The sequence below is a fragment of the Ciconia boyciana genome, unplaced genomic scaffold, assembly GCF_034638445.1.
Source record: "Ciconia boyciana unplaced genomic scaffold, ASM3463844v1 HiC_scaffold_128, whole genome shotgun sequence".
In the NCBI taxonomy this organism is placed as follows: Eukaryota; Metazoa; Chordata; class Aves; order Ciconiiformes; family Ciconiidae; genus Ciconia; species Ciconia boyciana.
In genome coordinates, this window is record NW_027328496.1 from 1 (window position 1) to 14,574 (window position 14,574).

A 14,574-nucleotide genomic window follows, 5' to 3' on the forward strand; every position below is an offset into this window, starting at 1 on the left:
CCCGGAGCACGCAGAGCTCTTCCTTCAACTCTTCCGTCCGCATGGCTGCACCTGGGGGTGGGCAGCCAGCAGGGTGTGAGGGGCACAGCCACGGGCACTTGTCAGGCACGGACACTCGCGGAGATGCTGCCCTACCCTGGCACACGACCGCACACGGACACGCGGGTGCACTCAGGGGAAGGCACCCCCTGCACGGCTGCGCACAGGCACGCCACCCTGCTCACCTGCAGCTGTGCCCAGCACCGCGGGTGCTGGCACAGGTACAGCCATACGCCCACGGGGACAGCCATGCACCCCCTTGTGCTCCCCAAGCACGGGCGCACCCGCTCTCTCTCACGCACGGAACACGGCCACGCACTTGCAGAGTCAGGGACGCCCAGGGCTGGCACGGGAGCCTCCCCGCAGAGAGGGGCACCGTCAGCCAACTGCACTGACGCGCCTGCACCCCCCGCAGCCGGCAGCCCTGTGCGCACGCACGCGCGCACCAGTCCTGTGCCCGGCTTGGCCTGTGCCAGCTGGGTGCCCAGGACTTGGCTGGAGGTGGGGGGGGGCCCCAGGGACCGCTGAGGAGAGAAGGAGCTTCCCCGCCCCTGCTGTGCCGGGCACCCGCGGGGCCCCTCCTGCTGGCGGGGCTGCCCTGCCCTGGGGCCTCTGCGACACCTCCAGCGTCACGATCCTGCCCTGTCAGGTCACAACACCCCCCGCCCCCGGGACCCCCTTCCTTTTGGTCCCCCGCCAGCCCCAGCAGCGTAGCCGACCTCCCCACCTGGCCCTGCCTCGGCCCAGGCTACTGCCTTCCCCCCACCCCACCGCTCGCAGCCACACACAGACCCCCGCCGCCCCTTGCCCAGCCGTGGCTCGCGGGGACTGTGGGGATACTCTGCCCTCACCCTCCTCTCCCCCGTCAGGGGCCTTCGGCTGCACAGCGGACGCAGGACAGCTCCTTGGCGAGTCCTCTCCAAACTCCTGCCCAGCAGCACCGAGCTTCTCCTCCAGATGCTCCCCCGCCTCCGGGAGCAGCCCCCTTTATACCCGCTGGCGCCAAGAGGTGACGTGGGGCCCAGCCACGGCCACCGGGGAAACAGGCCATCACTCTCAGCACCCACTCCTAGTGCACGGGCAGGAGTGACCGTGGGCGCCGCGTGTCAGCGTCTCCCTGCGGGGTATGCCTGTCCCGCAGAGTCCAGCTGCGGCAGCTCCTGGCCCCAAGTCCAAGCAGGAGCCAGGCTGCGCACGGACTCCCAGCAGGCACATGCAGGTGCTCACACGCACGCCTGCACCATGGATGTGCGCAGACGGACACACCGCGTGGGCTCCAACACAGGGCTCACGCATCCAGCCCCGCGCTTGCAGGCTCCCGAGAGGAATGGCGTCCCTCTCTTGGTCAGAGAGCCGCGGCTGCCGGCACGCGGGGGACACCAGGAGGAAGGGGTGGGGGCACGCGGCAGGCAGGCAGTGACCCACGAGCTTCAGCTGTGGCCCCTCGAGCGGCTGCGTGCGGCGGTGCCGCACGCAGGAGTTGGCAGCCCGCGTCACTCTGGCCTCCATCCGGCAGGGCCTTTCCCCTTGCAGCAAGACCTGCGAGTGGCTGGAGAAGCTGGCAGGGAGCAGCCGGGGCTGTGCCGGCCTGTGGCTGTGGGGTCGGCAGGGACAGGGCCTTGGGGACAGGGCCACCGGCTATGAGATTGCTGGAATGTGCCCCGTGGGATGGGGGGGCAACTGGCAAGGGGGCCATGGGAATAGCACCGCTGGGGATGGGGACAGGGGGCCACGGGGCTGTGGGGCCACCAGGGTCCTCCCCAGCCCTCCATTCCCACCTCGGGGGCTGTCTCCGTACCCCCCCGATTTACCCCAATAAACCGCTCAGCTCAAAGTCCATCCGTGTGGGCATCTCCTTCGGGCGCTGGGGCACGAGCGGGGCCCAGCCCCCGGCTGTTAAACGCGCCTTGTCACGGTGCAGAACCCCCCACCCCCCCGCAGCCTCCTCGTCGCACTAACGCCAATCGCTCTGTGGGAAAGCTGCCACCCACGGGGGCCGTCTCCGTGTCGCCCCCCGTGGGGCGGGGGGTAGGGTGTGCGTGTGGGGATGGGGATGACCCCGAGTGGGTGGGGACGGCCCGGGGCAGGGGCGCGTGGCCCCCCCAGGCTGGCGGAGATGACTGTTGCTGGTACCGGGGCATGGGAAGGGGGAACCTCGTTCTTGGTGCGGGAGAACCTCGCGCTAAACTAACCCCGAGTGGATCCGGGCGTGGGGCCGCGACACCCCCCAAGCCTGAGGTAATGGGGGGCAGCGGGACCCCCCGGCTTGGGGAGCGGGCACTGGGGCTGGACCCCCCGGCTGCATCCCCTAGCGCCAATCCTGTCCCCCCAGCGCAGGGGCTTCCCTGGGGTGGGGGCCCCACTGGCAACGGCGGGTTTGAGCCCTGCGGGCAGTTGCCGGGCCATGATCTTGTCGGGATGACGGAGCCGTGGCGGGACGGCTGCCGGGGCCGGGGGACGCAGGAGGGGGCCAAGGCTGAGGCACTGCCGGCCGCCTTTGCCTCCGTCTCTGCCGGCCCGCCCGGCCTTCAGGGGTCCCGGCTCACAGAGGCGGGGGAAAGGCTGGAGCAAGGCAGCCGGACCCTTGGCGGAAGAGGATCAGGGCAGGGAATCCTTCAGGAAACCGGACATAGCCATGTGCGTGGGCACAGGTGAGCCCCAAAACCGCGCAGGGCTGCCTGCACGGAGCTCACCCGGGGCACTCCCACGGGCGGGAGTGGGCAGCCCCCCCGCGTGACCCAACCCGTGTGCACCCCTCTGTGGGGGTGCTCACAGCCATCAGTGGGGTCGCATCAGCGAGGGACGTGGCCGAGCAGCTCCGTGGGCCCTCCTTGCAGGAGGGGAGCGCTGCCCAGCGCAGCCACCACCACCTCGCCGAGCTTGAGAGACTCCTCATGCTGAGCCCCACAGGGGTCTGAGGTGTGGGACAGCTTCTGGACGCAGCTGCAGCAGATCCCCACTTTGGCCGCACGCACTCCCGCTCGGCCCGAGCGGTGAGGCTCGGCCGCTCTACAGCCAGCTCTGCCAGCTCCTGGCTCCGGCCATGGGGAAGCAGGACCCCCTCTGCGCCGCGTACCTGCTGTCCGAGTCCGTCTCCATCACCGCTCGCCATCAGATGCTCAGCATCATCCACAGCAAGACTCATATGCCGGCACTAACCTTCGCCGTCATCGGGCACCCTCGGGGACCGGCGGAGGGGACAAAGCCGCCGCAGAGGCTGGACCCCCTTCCCCGGCTGCGTGCATTCACCACGGAACCGGGACCCCCTCTCCACCGCGGTACCTGCTGTCCGAGTCCGTCCCCATCCGCACTCGCCCTGCCCCATGGGATCCGGCTTTACTCCTCATGCCAGGCGGCTCCGGCTCTCCGCGCCTCCCGGCTCCTCGGAGACGCGGGGCTGGCTTGTCGGGCAAGCGCCGGGGGACGGCCGTGGAACGCGAGCCGAACCGCCGCGGGAACCGCCACGCCGACAACTGAGCTCCCCACTTCGCCGGGCGAGCCACGGGCACTGCCGGCCTCCAACTCAAGCAAGAGCCAGGTCTGAGGCAGAGCCGTCGTGGGGCGCGCACAGGCAGAAGGGAAAGCAGGAGCCACCTCCCTCTGACCCGTCAGCTGACATTCATTGAAGAGGTCACACACTTGTCCTGCAATCACAGACTTCTTTCTTTATTTCAAAACAACTGGGACCTCGCTGGGCAGCTCCCTAAGGCGGCCGCCAGCTTTGGTGGCAGGACCCAGTTGAGGACGTCCGTCTTCAGGAGGACTAGGAGGAGGACGGCGAGCTGCAGGAAGGCGAGGAACAGAAGAAGGCTCCTGGGGGACAGGAGAGAGGAGTCAGGCAGAGCAGGGTGCAAATGTGTCTCAGCTCTTTCCAACCACCCTCTTCGAATGCCACCGTGGGACTTCGCACCCTGCTGGGCACAACGCTCCCAGCTCAGGGCTGGGCTGAAGGGCCCAGGCATCTCTCGCAGCTCTACTCTACATCTGCCCAGTGGGCCCCCAGATCCCCCGTGCTACGCCCCCCAAGCTGGGAAGAGAAGAAATACTGCACCATTTCATCCCAGAGAAGGCCAAAGCTGCCCGATACCCTTGGACCACTGGCACGGGCATCCCACTGCCTATGGAAGAGCCCCGGCACCCCGCGCCCCCTGGGCAACTCACCGCAGCCAAGAAGTGATCTTCTGCCTCCTTGATGCCAGCCGCCCCTCCTACAGGCCAAGGCACAGCAGGGACATGTGTTGGGGTGTGCGAGGTGGACGAGGTTTGGGGGCTCAGACAGACCCCCTCCCTCGTCCCCGCTGAGACCGGTGCCCCCGTGGCCCCCGGCCACAGTGCAGACCCTTCCCTCCCCAAGGCCCACAGCGGGGTTGTCTCTCCTACCAGCCGCACAGCCACCATCTCCTGCAGCAGCGACTCCTCCGTCTTGTCTGCCTGCGCCGTCTTCCCCTGCTACGGACACCGTGGGGTTTGGGGCTGTGAAAAGAGACCTCGGCCAGCATGGCAAACCCCGGGTGGCCAACAGGGAGCCAGGGTGCTGCCCAGCCTCTGCTGGGGCTGGCACCAGGCACCCCCGCCGTCCCAGCACTGCACAGACCCACCCCCCGCCCCTGTCCCACCCCAGGCCTGCGGGGCGTGGAGGAGAGCCTGGGAGCTGCTTAGAGTTGCGCAGAGCTGCTTCCACGAGTCCCGAGTTGCTCAGAGGTGTTTTGAGCCGCTTAGGAGAAGACAAAGGGCTCTCCACAGCAGGCTGGAGGAGCGGACAGGAGCCAGAAAGATGTCTGCAAGCGGCACAGCTCTGCCCGGAGCTGCTCAGCAACACCCACCCCGCTGCCCCAGGTTTCAGTCAGGGCCCCACGGCCACTCACAAAGCTGCTGGCTCTCGGAGGCCTTCCCGTCTCTCCAGGAGGTGCCGGAGCTTGCTCCTGAGCAGCTGGACAAGCAAAGGTCCCGGTCAGGAGTCCAGGCCATGCCTGCTCTGAGGGGGCTTCCCCCCACAGACATGCTGAGCCCCCGTCCCTCCTGTCCCCAGTACCTTCGTGACCTCAACCTGCTCCTGAAGACCTTCTCTCAACTCTGGCCAGGGCTCCCACTGCAAAGCAAGTGGGACACATTGCAGGGAGCCGTGGTGGGAAAGGGCATCCCCAGTCAGACCCCAGGGCACTGGGAGGTCAGGCCAGGGACAGGGCAACAGGCACCCAGGTGTCCTGGGGCTAGCGCCATTGCCCAGCAGCTCCGGCCACCCCGTGAGGGATTTCTGGATGCGGGTCACAGACCTTGATCAGCTCCCGCGCTGCTGGGCCTCCCTCTGCCTCTCCGTGAAAGAGCTTTGCCTGGCAAAGAGGAAGGAACAGGAACATCTCCAGGAGGAGCAGGCGGTGGAGCAGGACCCCCAGGACACTGGCCGGGGCCCAACGCCACACTACCCAGCACCCCCCTCCAGCCCATGCCCGAGTTCCTGTTACACACAGCGTCCCCAGACACACCAGTGAGGGTCACTCGTCCCACCCCCTTCGCCAAAGCCATAGTGCTGTGCCTGCAGACCCACATCAGGCTCCCCTGTGCAGCACAGCCACAGCCAAGAGCCTGGGGGATAGCCAGAGGCCCGATCCCTCCATCATGGCCAGAGGCCATATCCCACAGTAAACATCCTCCCCAGCCACACCACTGCCCGTGGCTGCTGGGGTGCACGGACCCAGCACTGGCACCCCCCCTCCCTGACCCCGTCAGGACAGGCCTCCTTCTCCCCTCTACCTTCTGTGCCTCTTCCAGGCCGGCGGCTGCCTCCCTGTTTGCCACCTCAACGCGCTCCTGCGGGAGAGGAGAGGAAGAGGAGCAGCCATCAGGGCACTGAGACACTCCCAGGAGTGGCATTATCCCCTCCCGGCTCCCTTTGGGCACGTCCTTTGCCCTCGCGTCCCCTCTCAGTCCCAGCCCTGCAGGCACTGTGGGCAGACAGAGGGACCCCCAGGCCCAACTCCGGACACGGTCCACACCTGGACATGGTCCTGAGCCACTGGCTCTGGGTGACCCCGCTTTGAGCAGGGGCATTGCACAAGACAAGATGATCTCCACAGGTCCCTGCCAACCTCGACCCCTCTGTGATTCGCTAAACTCACCTTCATCCGGGCCATCCACTCCTCCAGCTGCTCGATCTCCTGGCGGATGTTTTCAAAACACCGCACCACAACAGGCTTCTGGGAAGAGGAGCCAGACAACGGCACTGAGCCTGACACAGCCCCAGCCGCCGCAGCTGGGGGACACGGGCAGAAGAGGGGACACTGACCTGCACGCTGAGCTGCTCCATCGTTTCCTGCAGCTCATCCTGCTTCTTCCCCTGCGTGGGGAAAGGAGAGGTCAGGGGCTCAGGTCTTGCAGCCCCAGCCCCCGGGGACAACACTCCACACCTACCAGACGCTGCAGCAGCTCCTTCTGCTTTTTGGACTCTGCAGAACACCTCGCCAGGCGCTCCCGGAGCACGCAGAGCTCTTCCTTCAACTCTTCCGTCCGCATGGCTGCACCTGGGGTGGGCAGCCAGCAGGGTGTGAGGGGCACAGCCACGGGCACTTGTCAGGCACGGACACTCGCGGAGATGCTGCCCTACCCTGGCACACGACCGCACACGGACACGCGGGTGCACTCAGGGGAAGGCACCCCTGCACGGCTGCGCACAGGCACGCCACCCTGCTCACCTGCAGCTGTGCCCAGCACCGCGGGTGCTGGCACAGGTACAGCCATACGCCCACGGGGACAGCCATGCACCCCCTTGTGCTCCCCAAGCACGGGCGCACCCGCTCTCTCTCACGCACGGAACACGGCCACGCACTTGCAGAGTCAGGGACGCCCAGGGCTGGCACGGGAGCCTCCCCGCAGAGAGGGGCACCGTCAGCCAACTGCACTGACGCGCCTGCACCCCCCGCAGCCGGCAGCCCTGTGCGCACGCACGCGCGCACCAGTCCTGTGCCCGGCTTGGCCTGTGCCAGCTGGGTGCCCAGGACTTGGCTGGAGGTGGGGGCCCCAGGGACCGCTGAGGAGAGAAGGAGCTTCCCGCCCCTGCTGTGCCGGGCACCCGCGGGGCCCCTCCTGCTGGCGGGGCTGCCCTGCCCTGGGGCCTCTGCGACACCTCCAGCGTCACGATCCTGCCCTGTCAGGTCACAACACCCCCCGCCCCCGGGACCCCCTTCCTTTTGGTCCCCCGCCAGCCCCAGCAGCGTAGCCGACCTCCCCACCTGGCCCTGCCTCGGCCCAGGCTACTGCCTTCCCCCCACCCCACCGCTCGCAGCCACACACAGACCCCCGCCGCCCCTTGCCCAGCCGTGGCTCGCGGGGACTGTGGGGATACTCTGCCCTCACCCTCCTCTCCCCCGTCAGGGGCCTTCGGCTGCACAGCGGACGCAGGACAGCTCCTTGGCGAGTCCTCTCCAAACTCCTGCCCAGCAGCACCGAGCTTCTCCTCCAGATGCTCCCCCGCCTCCGGGAGCAGCCCCTTTATACCCGCCAGGGCGCCCGTGTCACAAGCCCACAGTGACATCGCGGTGACACGGCCACCGCTGCTGCCCACTGTGACGCGGCAATCACCTCCCTGGGGCTGGCGCCAAGAGGTGACGTGGGGCCCAGCCACGGCCACCGGGGAAACAGGCCATCACTCTCAGCACCCACTCCTAGTGCACGGGCAGGAGTGACCGTGGGCGCCGCGTGTCAGCGTCTCCCTGCGGGGTATGCCTGTCCCGCAGAGTCCAGCTGCGGCAGCTCCTGGCCCCAAGTCCAAGCAGGAGCCAGGCTGCGCACGGACTCCCAGCAGGCACATGCAGGTGCTCACACGCACGCCTGCACCATGGATGTGCGCAGACGGACACACCGCGTGGGCTCCAACACAGGGCTCACGCATCCAGCCCCGCGCTTGCAGGCTCCCGAGAGGAATGGCGTCCCTCTCTTGGTCAGAGAGCCGCGGCTGCCGGCACGCGGGGGACACCAGGAGGAAGGGGTGGGGGCACGCGGCAGGCAGGCAGTGACCCACGAGCTTCAGCTGTGGCCCCTCGAAGCGGCTGCGTGCGGCGGTGCCGCACGCAGGAGTTGGCAGCCCGCGTCACTCTGGCCTCCATCCGGCAGGGCCTTTCCCCTTGCAGCAAGACCTGCGAGTGGCTGGAGAAGCTGGCAGGGAGCAGCCGGGGCTGTGCCGGCCTGTGGCTGTGGGGTCGGCAGGGACAGGGCCTTGGGGACAGGGCCACCGGCTATGAGATTGCTGGAATGTGCCCCGTGGGATGGGGGGGCAACTGGCAAGGGGGCCATGGGAATAGCACCGCTGGGGATGGGGACAGGGGGCCACGGGGCTGTGGGGCCACCAGGGTCCTCCCCAGCCCTCCATTCCCACCTCGGGGGCTGTCTCCGTACCCCCCCGATTTACCCCAATAAACCGCTCAGCTCAAAGTCCATCCGTGTGGGCATCTCCTTCGGGCGCTGGGGCACGAGCGGGGCCCAGCCCCGGCTGTTAAACGCGCCTTGTCACGGTGCAGAACCCCCACCCCCCGCAGCCTCCTCGTCGCACTAACGCCAATCGCTCTGTGGGAAAGCTGCCACCCACGGGGGACGTCTCCCTGTCGCCACCCGTGGGGCGGGGGTAGGGTGTGCGTGTGGGGATGGGGATGACCCCGAGTGGGTGGGGACGGCCCGGGGCAGGGGCGCGTGGCCCCCAGGCTGGCGGAGATGACTGTTGCTGGTACCGGGGCATGGGAAGGGGGAACCTCGTTTTTGGTGCGGGAGAACCTCGCGCTAAACTAACCCCGAGTGGATCCGGGCGTGGGGCCGCGACACCCCCCAAGCCTGAGGTAATGGGGGCAGCGGGACCCCCGGCTTGGGGAGCGGGCACTGGGGCTGGACCCCCGGCTGCATCCCCTAGCGCCAATCCTGTCCCCCAGCGCAGGGGCTTCCCTGGGGTGGGGGCCCCACTGGCAACGGCGGGTTTGAGCCCTGCGGGCAGTTGCCGGGCCATGATCTTGTCGGGATGACGGAGCCGTGGCGGGACGGCTGCCGGGGCCGGGGGACGCAGGAGGGGGCCAAGGCTGAGGCACTGCCGGCCGCCTTTGCCTCCGTCTCTGCCGGCCCGCCCGGCCTTCAGGGGTCCCGGCTCACAGAGGCGGGGGAAAGGCTGGAGCAAGGCAGCCGGACCCTTGGCGGAAGAGGATCAGGGCAGGGAATCCTTCAGGAAACCGGACATAGCCATGTGCGTGGGCACAGGTGAGCCCCAAAACCGCGCAGGGCTGCCTGCACGGAGCTCACCCGGGGGCACTCCCACGGGCGGGAGTGGGCAGCCCCCCGCGTGACCCAACCCGTGTGCACCCCTCTGTGGGGGTGCTCACAGCCATCAGTGGGGTCGCATCAGCGAGGGACGTGGCCGAGCAGCTCCGTGGGCCCTCCTTGCAGGAGGGGAGCGCTGCCCAGCGCAGCCACCACCACCTCGCCGAGCTTGAGAGACTCCTCATGCTGAGCCCCACAGGGGTCTGAGGTGTGGGACAGCTTCTGGACGCAGCTGCAGCAGATCCCCACTTTGGCCGCACGCACTCCCGCTCGGCCCGAGCGGTGAGGCTCGGCCGCTCTACAGCCAGCTCTGCCAGCTCCTGGCTCCGGCCATGGGGAAGCAGGACCCCCTCTGCGCCGCGTACCTGCTGTCCGAGTCCGTCTCCATCACCGCTCGCCATCAGATGCTCAGCATCATCCACAGCAAGACTCATATGCCGGCACTAACCTTCGCCGTCATCGGGCACCCTCGGGGACCGGCGGAGGGGACAAAGCCGCCGCAGAGGCTGGCCCCCCTTCCCGGCTGCGTGCATTCACCACGGAACCGGGACCCCCTCTCCACCGCGGTACCTGCTGTCCGAGTCCGTCCCCATCCGCACTCGCCCTGCCCCATGGGATCCGGCTTTACTCCTCATGCCAGGCGGCTCCGGCTCTCCGCGCCTCCCGGCTCCTCGGAGACGCGGGGCTGGCTTGTCGGGCAAGCGCCGGGGGACGGCCGTGGAACGCGAGCCGAACCGCCGCGGGAACCGCCACGCCGACAACTGAGCTCCCCACTTCGCCGGGCGAGCCACGGGCACTGCCGGCCTCCAACTCAAGCAAGAGCCAGGTCTGAGGCAGAGCCGTCGTGGGGCGCGCACAGGCAGAAGGGAAAGCAGGAGCCACCTCCCTCTGACCCGTCAGCTGACATTCATTGAAGAGGTCACACACTTGTCCTGCAATCACAGACTTCTTTCTTTATTTCAAAACAACTGGGACCTCGCTGGGCAGCTCCTCAAGGCGGCCGCCAGCTTTGGTGGCAGGACCCAGTTGAGGACGTCCGTCTTCAGGAGGACTAGGAGGAGGACGGCGAGCTGCAGGAAGGCGAGGAACAGAAGAAGGCTCCTGGGGGACAGGAGAGAGGAGTCAGGCAGAGCAGGGTGCAAATGTGTCTCAGCTCTTTCCAACCACCCTCTTCGAATGCCACCGTGGGACTTCGCACCCTGCTGGGCACAACGCTCCCAGCTCAGGGCTGGGCTGAAGGGCCCAGGCATCTCTCGCAGCTCTACTCTACATCTGCCCAGTGGGCCCCCAGATCCCCCGTGCTACGCCCCCCAAGCTGGGAAGAGAAGAAATACTGCACCATTTCATCCCAGAGAAGGCCAAAGCTGCCCGATACCCTTGGACCACTGGCACGGGCATCCCACTGCCTATGGAAGAGCCCCGGCACCCCGAGCCCCCTGGGCAACTCACCGCAGCCAAGAAGTGATCTTCTGCCTCCTTGATGCCAGCCGCCCCTCCTACAGGCCAAGGCACAGCAGGGACATGTGTTGGGGTGTGCGAGGTGGACGAGGTTTGGGGGCTCAGACAGACCCCCTCCCTCGTCCCCGCTGAGACCGGTGCCCCCGTGGCCCCCGGCCACAGTGCAGACCCTTCCCTCCCCAAGGCCCACAGCGGGGTTGTCTCTCCTACCAGCCGCACAGCCACCATCTCCTGCAGCAGCGACTCCTCCGTCTTGTCTGCCTGCGCCGTCTTCCCCTGCTACGGACACCGTGGGGTTTGGGGCTGTGAAAAGAGACCTCGGCCAGCATGGCAAACCCCGGGTGGCCAACAGGGAGCCAGGGTGCTGCCCAGCCTCTGCTGGGGCTGGCACCAGGCACCCCCGCCGTCCCAGCACTGCACAGACCCACCCCCGCCCCTGTCCCACCCCAGGCCTGCGGGCGTGGAGGAGAGCCTGGGAGCTGCTTAGAGTTGCGCAGAGCTGCTTCCACGAGTCCCGAGTTGCTCAGAGGTGTTTTGAGCCGCTTAGGAGAAGACAAAGGGCTCTCCACAGCAGGCTGGAGGAGCGGACAGGAGCCAGAAAGATGTCTGCAAGCGGCACAGCTCTGCCCGGAGCTGCTCAGCACCCCCACCCCGCTGCCCCAGGTTTCAGTCAGGGCCCCACGGCCACTCACAAAGCTGCTGGCTCTCGGAGGCCTTCCCGTCTCTCCAGGAGGTGCCGGAGCTTGCTCCTGAGCAGCTGGACAAGCAAAGGTCCCGGTCAGGAGTCCAGGCCATGCCTGCTCTGAGGGGCTTCCCCCCACAGACATGCTGAGCCCCCGTCCCTCCTGTCCCCAGTACCTTCGTGACCTCAACCTGCTCCTGAAGACCTTCTCTCAACTCTGGCCAGGGCTCCCACTGCAAAGCAAGTGGGACACATTGCAGGGAGCCGTGGTGGGAAAGGGCATCCCCAGTCAGACCCCAGGGCACTGGGAGGTCAGGCCAGGGACAGGGCAACAGGCACCCAGGTGTCCTGGGGCTAGCGCCATTGCCCAGCAGCTCCGGCCACCCCGTGAGGGATTTCTGGATGCGGGTCACAGACCTTGATCAGCTCCCGCGCTGCTGGGCCTCCCTCTGCCTCTCCGTGAAAGAGCTTTGCCTGGCAAAGAGGAAGGAACAGGAACATCTCCAGGAGGAGCAGGCGGTGGAGCAGGACCCCAGGACACTGGCCGGGGCCCAACGCCACACTACCCAGCACCCCCCTCCAGCCCATGCCCGAGTTCCTGTTACACACAGCGTCCCCAGACACACCAGTGAGGGTCACTCGTCCCACCCCCTTCCCCAAAGCCATAGTGCTGTGCCTGCAGACCCACATCAGGCTCCCCTGTGCAGCACAGCCACAGCCAAGAGCCTGGGGGATAGCCAGAGGCCCGATCCCTCCATCATGGCCAGAGGCCATATCCCACAGTAAACATCCTCCCCAGCCACACCACTGCCCGTGGCTGCTGGGGTGCACGGACCCAGCACTGGCACCCCCCCTCCCTGACCCCGTCAGGACAGGCCTCCTTCTCCCCTCTACCTTCTGTGCCTCTTCCAGGCCGGCGGCTGCCTCCCTGTTTGCCACCTCAACGCGCTCCTGCGGGAGAGGAGAGGAAGAGGAGCAGCCATCAGGGCACTGAGACACTCCCAGGAGTGGCATTATCCCCTCCCGGCTCCCTTTGGGCACGTCCTTTGCCCTCGCGTCCCCTCTCAGTCCCAGCCCTGCAGGCACTGTGGGCAGACAGAGGGACCCCCAGGCCCAACTCCGGACACGGTCCACACCTGGACATGGTCCTGAGCCACTGGCTCTGGGTGACCCCGCTTTGAGCAGGGGCATTGCACAAGACAAGATGATCTCCACAGGTCCCTGCCAACCTCGACCCCTCTGTGATTCGCTAAACTCACCTTCATCCGGGCCATCCACTCCTCCAGCTGCTCGATCTCCTGGCGGATGTTTTCAAAACACCGCACCACAACAGGCTTCTGGGAAGAGGAGCCAGACAACGGCACTGAGCCTGACACAGCCCCAGCCGCCGCAGCTGGGGGACACGGGCAGAAGAGGGGACACTGACCTGCACGCTGAGCTGCTCCATCGTTTCCTGCAGCTCATCCTGCTTCTTCCCCTGCGTGGGGAAAGGAGAGGTCAGGGGCTCAGGTCTTGCAGCCCCAGCCCCCGGGGACAACACTCCACACCTACCAGACGCTGCAGCAGCTCCTTCTGCTTTTTGGACTCTGCAGAACACCTCGCCAGGCGCTCCCGGAGCACGCAGAGCTCTTCCTTCAACTCTTCCGTCCGCATGGCTGCACCTGGGGGTGGGCAGCCAGCAGGGTGTGAGGGGCACAGCCACGGGCACTTGTCAGGCACGGACACTCGCGGAGATGCTGCCCTACCCTGGCACACGACCGCACACGGACACGCGGGTGCACTCAGGGGAAGGCACCCCCTGCACGGCTGCGCACAGGCACGCCACCCTGCTCACCTGCAGCTGTGCCCAGCACCGCGGGTGCTGGCACAGGTACAGCCATACGCCCACGGGGACAGCCATGCACCCCCTTGTGCTCCCCAAGCACGGGCGCACCCGCTCTCTCTCACGCACGGAACACGGCCACGCACTTGCAGAGTCAGGGACGCCCAGGGCTGGCACGGGAGCCTCCCCGCAGAGAGGGGCACCGTCAGCCAACTGCACTGACGCGCCTGCACCCCCCGCAGCCGGCAGCCCTGTGCGCACGCACGCGCGCACCAGTCCTGTGCCCGGCTTGGCCTGTGCCAGCTGGGTGCCCAGGACTTGGCTGGAGGTGGGGGGGGCCCCAGGGACCGCTGAGGAGAGAAGGAGCTTCCCCGCCCCTGCTGTGCCGGGCACCCGCGGGCCCCTCCTGCTGGCGGGGCTGCCCTGCCCTGGGGCCTCTGCGACACCTCCAGCGTCACGATCCTGCCCTGTCAGGTCACAACACCCCCCGCCCCCGGGACCCCCTTCCTTTTGGTCCCCCGCCAGCCCCAGCAGCGTAGCCGTCCTCCCCACCTGGCCCTGCCTCGGCCCAGGCTACTGCCTTCCCCCACCCCACCGCTCGCAGCCACACACAGACCCCCGCCGCCCCTTGCCCAGCCGTGGCTCGCGGGGACTGTGGGGATACTCTGCCCTCACCCTCCTCTCCCCCGTCAGGGGCCTTCGGCTGCACAGCGGACGCAGGACAGCTCCTTGGCGAGTCCTCTCCAAACTCCTGCCCAGCAGCACCGAGCTTCTCCTCCAGATGCTCCCCCGCCTCCGGGAGCAGCCCCTTTATACCCGCCAGGGCGCCCGTGTCACAAGCCCACAGTGACATCGCGGTGACACGGCCACCGCTGCTGCCCACTGTGACGCGGCAATCACCTCCCTGGGGCTGGCGCCAAGAGGTGACGTGGGGCCCAGCCGCGGCCACCGGGGAAACAGGCCATCACTCTCAGCACCCACTCCTAGTGCACGGGCAGGAGTGACCGTGGGCGCCGCGTGTCAGCGTCTCCCTGCGGGGTATGCCTGTCCCGCAGAGTCCAGCTGCGGCAGCTCCTGGCCCCAAGTCCAAGCAGGAGCCAGGCTGCGCACGGACTCCCAGCAGGCACATGCAGGTGCTCACACGCACGCCTGCACCATGGATGTGCGCAGACGGACACACCGCGTGGGCTCCAACACAGGGCTCACGCATCCAGCCCCGCGCTTGCAGGCTCCCGAGAGGAATGGCGTCCCTCTCTTGGTCAGAGAGCCGCGGCTGCCGGCA

At 67.7% G+C, this 14,574-nt stretch overlaps 2 protein-coding genes across 2 annotated transcripts; both read right to left on the reverse strand.

Annotated features, from left to right (window-relative positions):
• Positions 1-3,710: 3,710 nt before the first annotated feature.
• Positions 3,711-7,567, reverse strand: LOC140646029 (uncharacterized). The gene is made up of 9 exons (XM_072849453.1): positions 7,390-7,567; positions 6,448-6,557; positions 6,323-6,373; positions 6,156-6,233; positions 5,791-5,847; positions 5,313-5,369; positions 5,072-5,128; positions 4,905-4,969; positions 3,711-3,852 (listed from the first exon to the last, which is right to left on the reverse strand). The coding sequence occupies exons 1-9, from the start codon at positions 7,565-7,567 to the stop codon at positions 3,711-3,713; spliced, it is 795 nt and encodes a 264-aa protein (XP_072705554.1).
• A 2,722-nt stretch (positions 7,568-10,289) lies between these two features.
• Positions 10,290-14,145, reverse strand: LOC140646030 (uncharacterized). Its single transcript, XM_072849454.1, has 9 exons — positions 13,968-14,145; positions 13,022-13,131; positions 12,897-12,947; positions 12,730-12,807; positions 12,365-12,421; positions 11,888-11,944; positions 11,647-11,703; positions 11,481-11,545; positions 10,290-10,431 (listed from the first exon to the last, which is right to left on the reverse strand). The coding sequence occupies exons 1-9, from the start codon at positions 14,143-14,145 to the stop codon at positions 10,290-10,292; spliced, it is 795 nt and encodes a 264-aa protein (XP_072705555.1).
• Between the last annotated feature and the right edge of the window lie 429 nt (positions 14,146-14,574).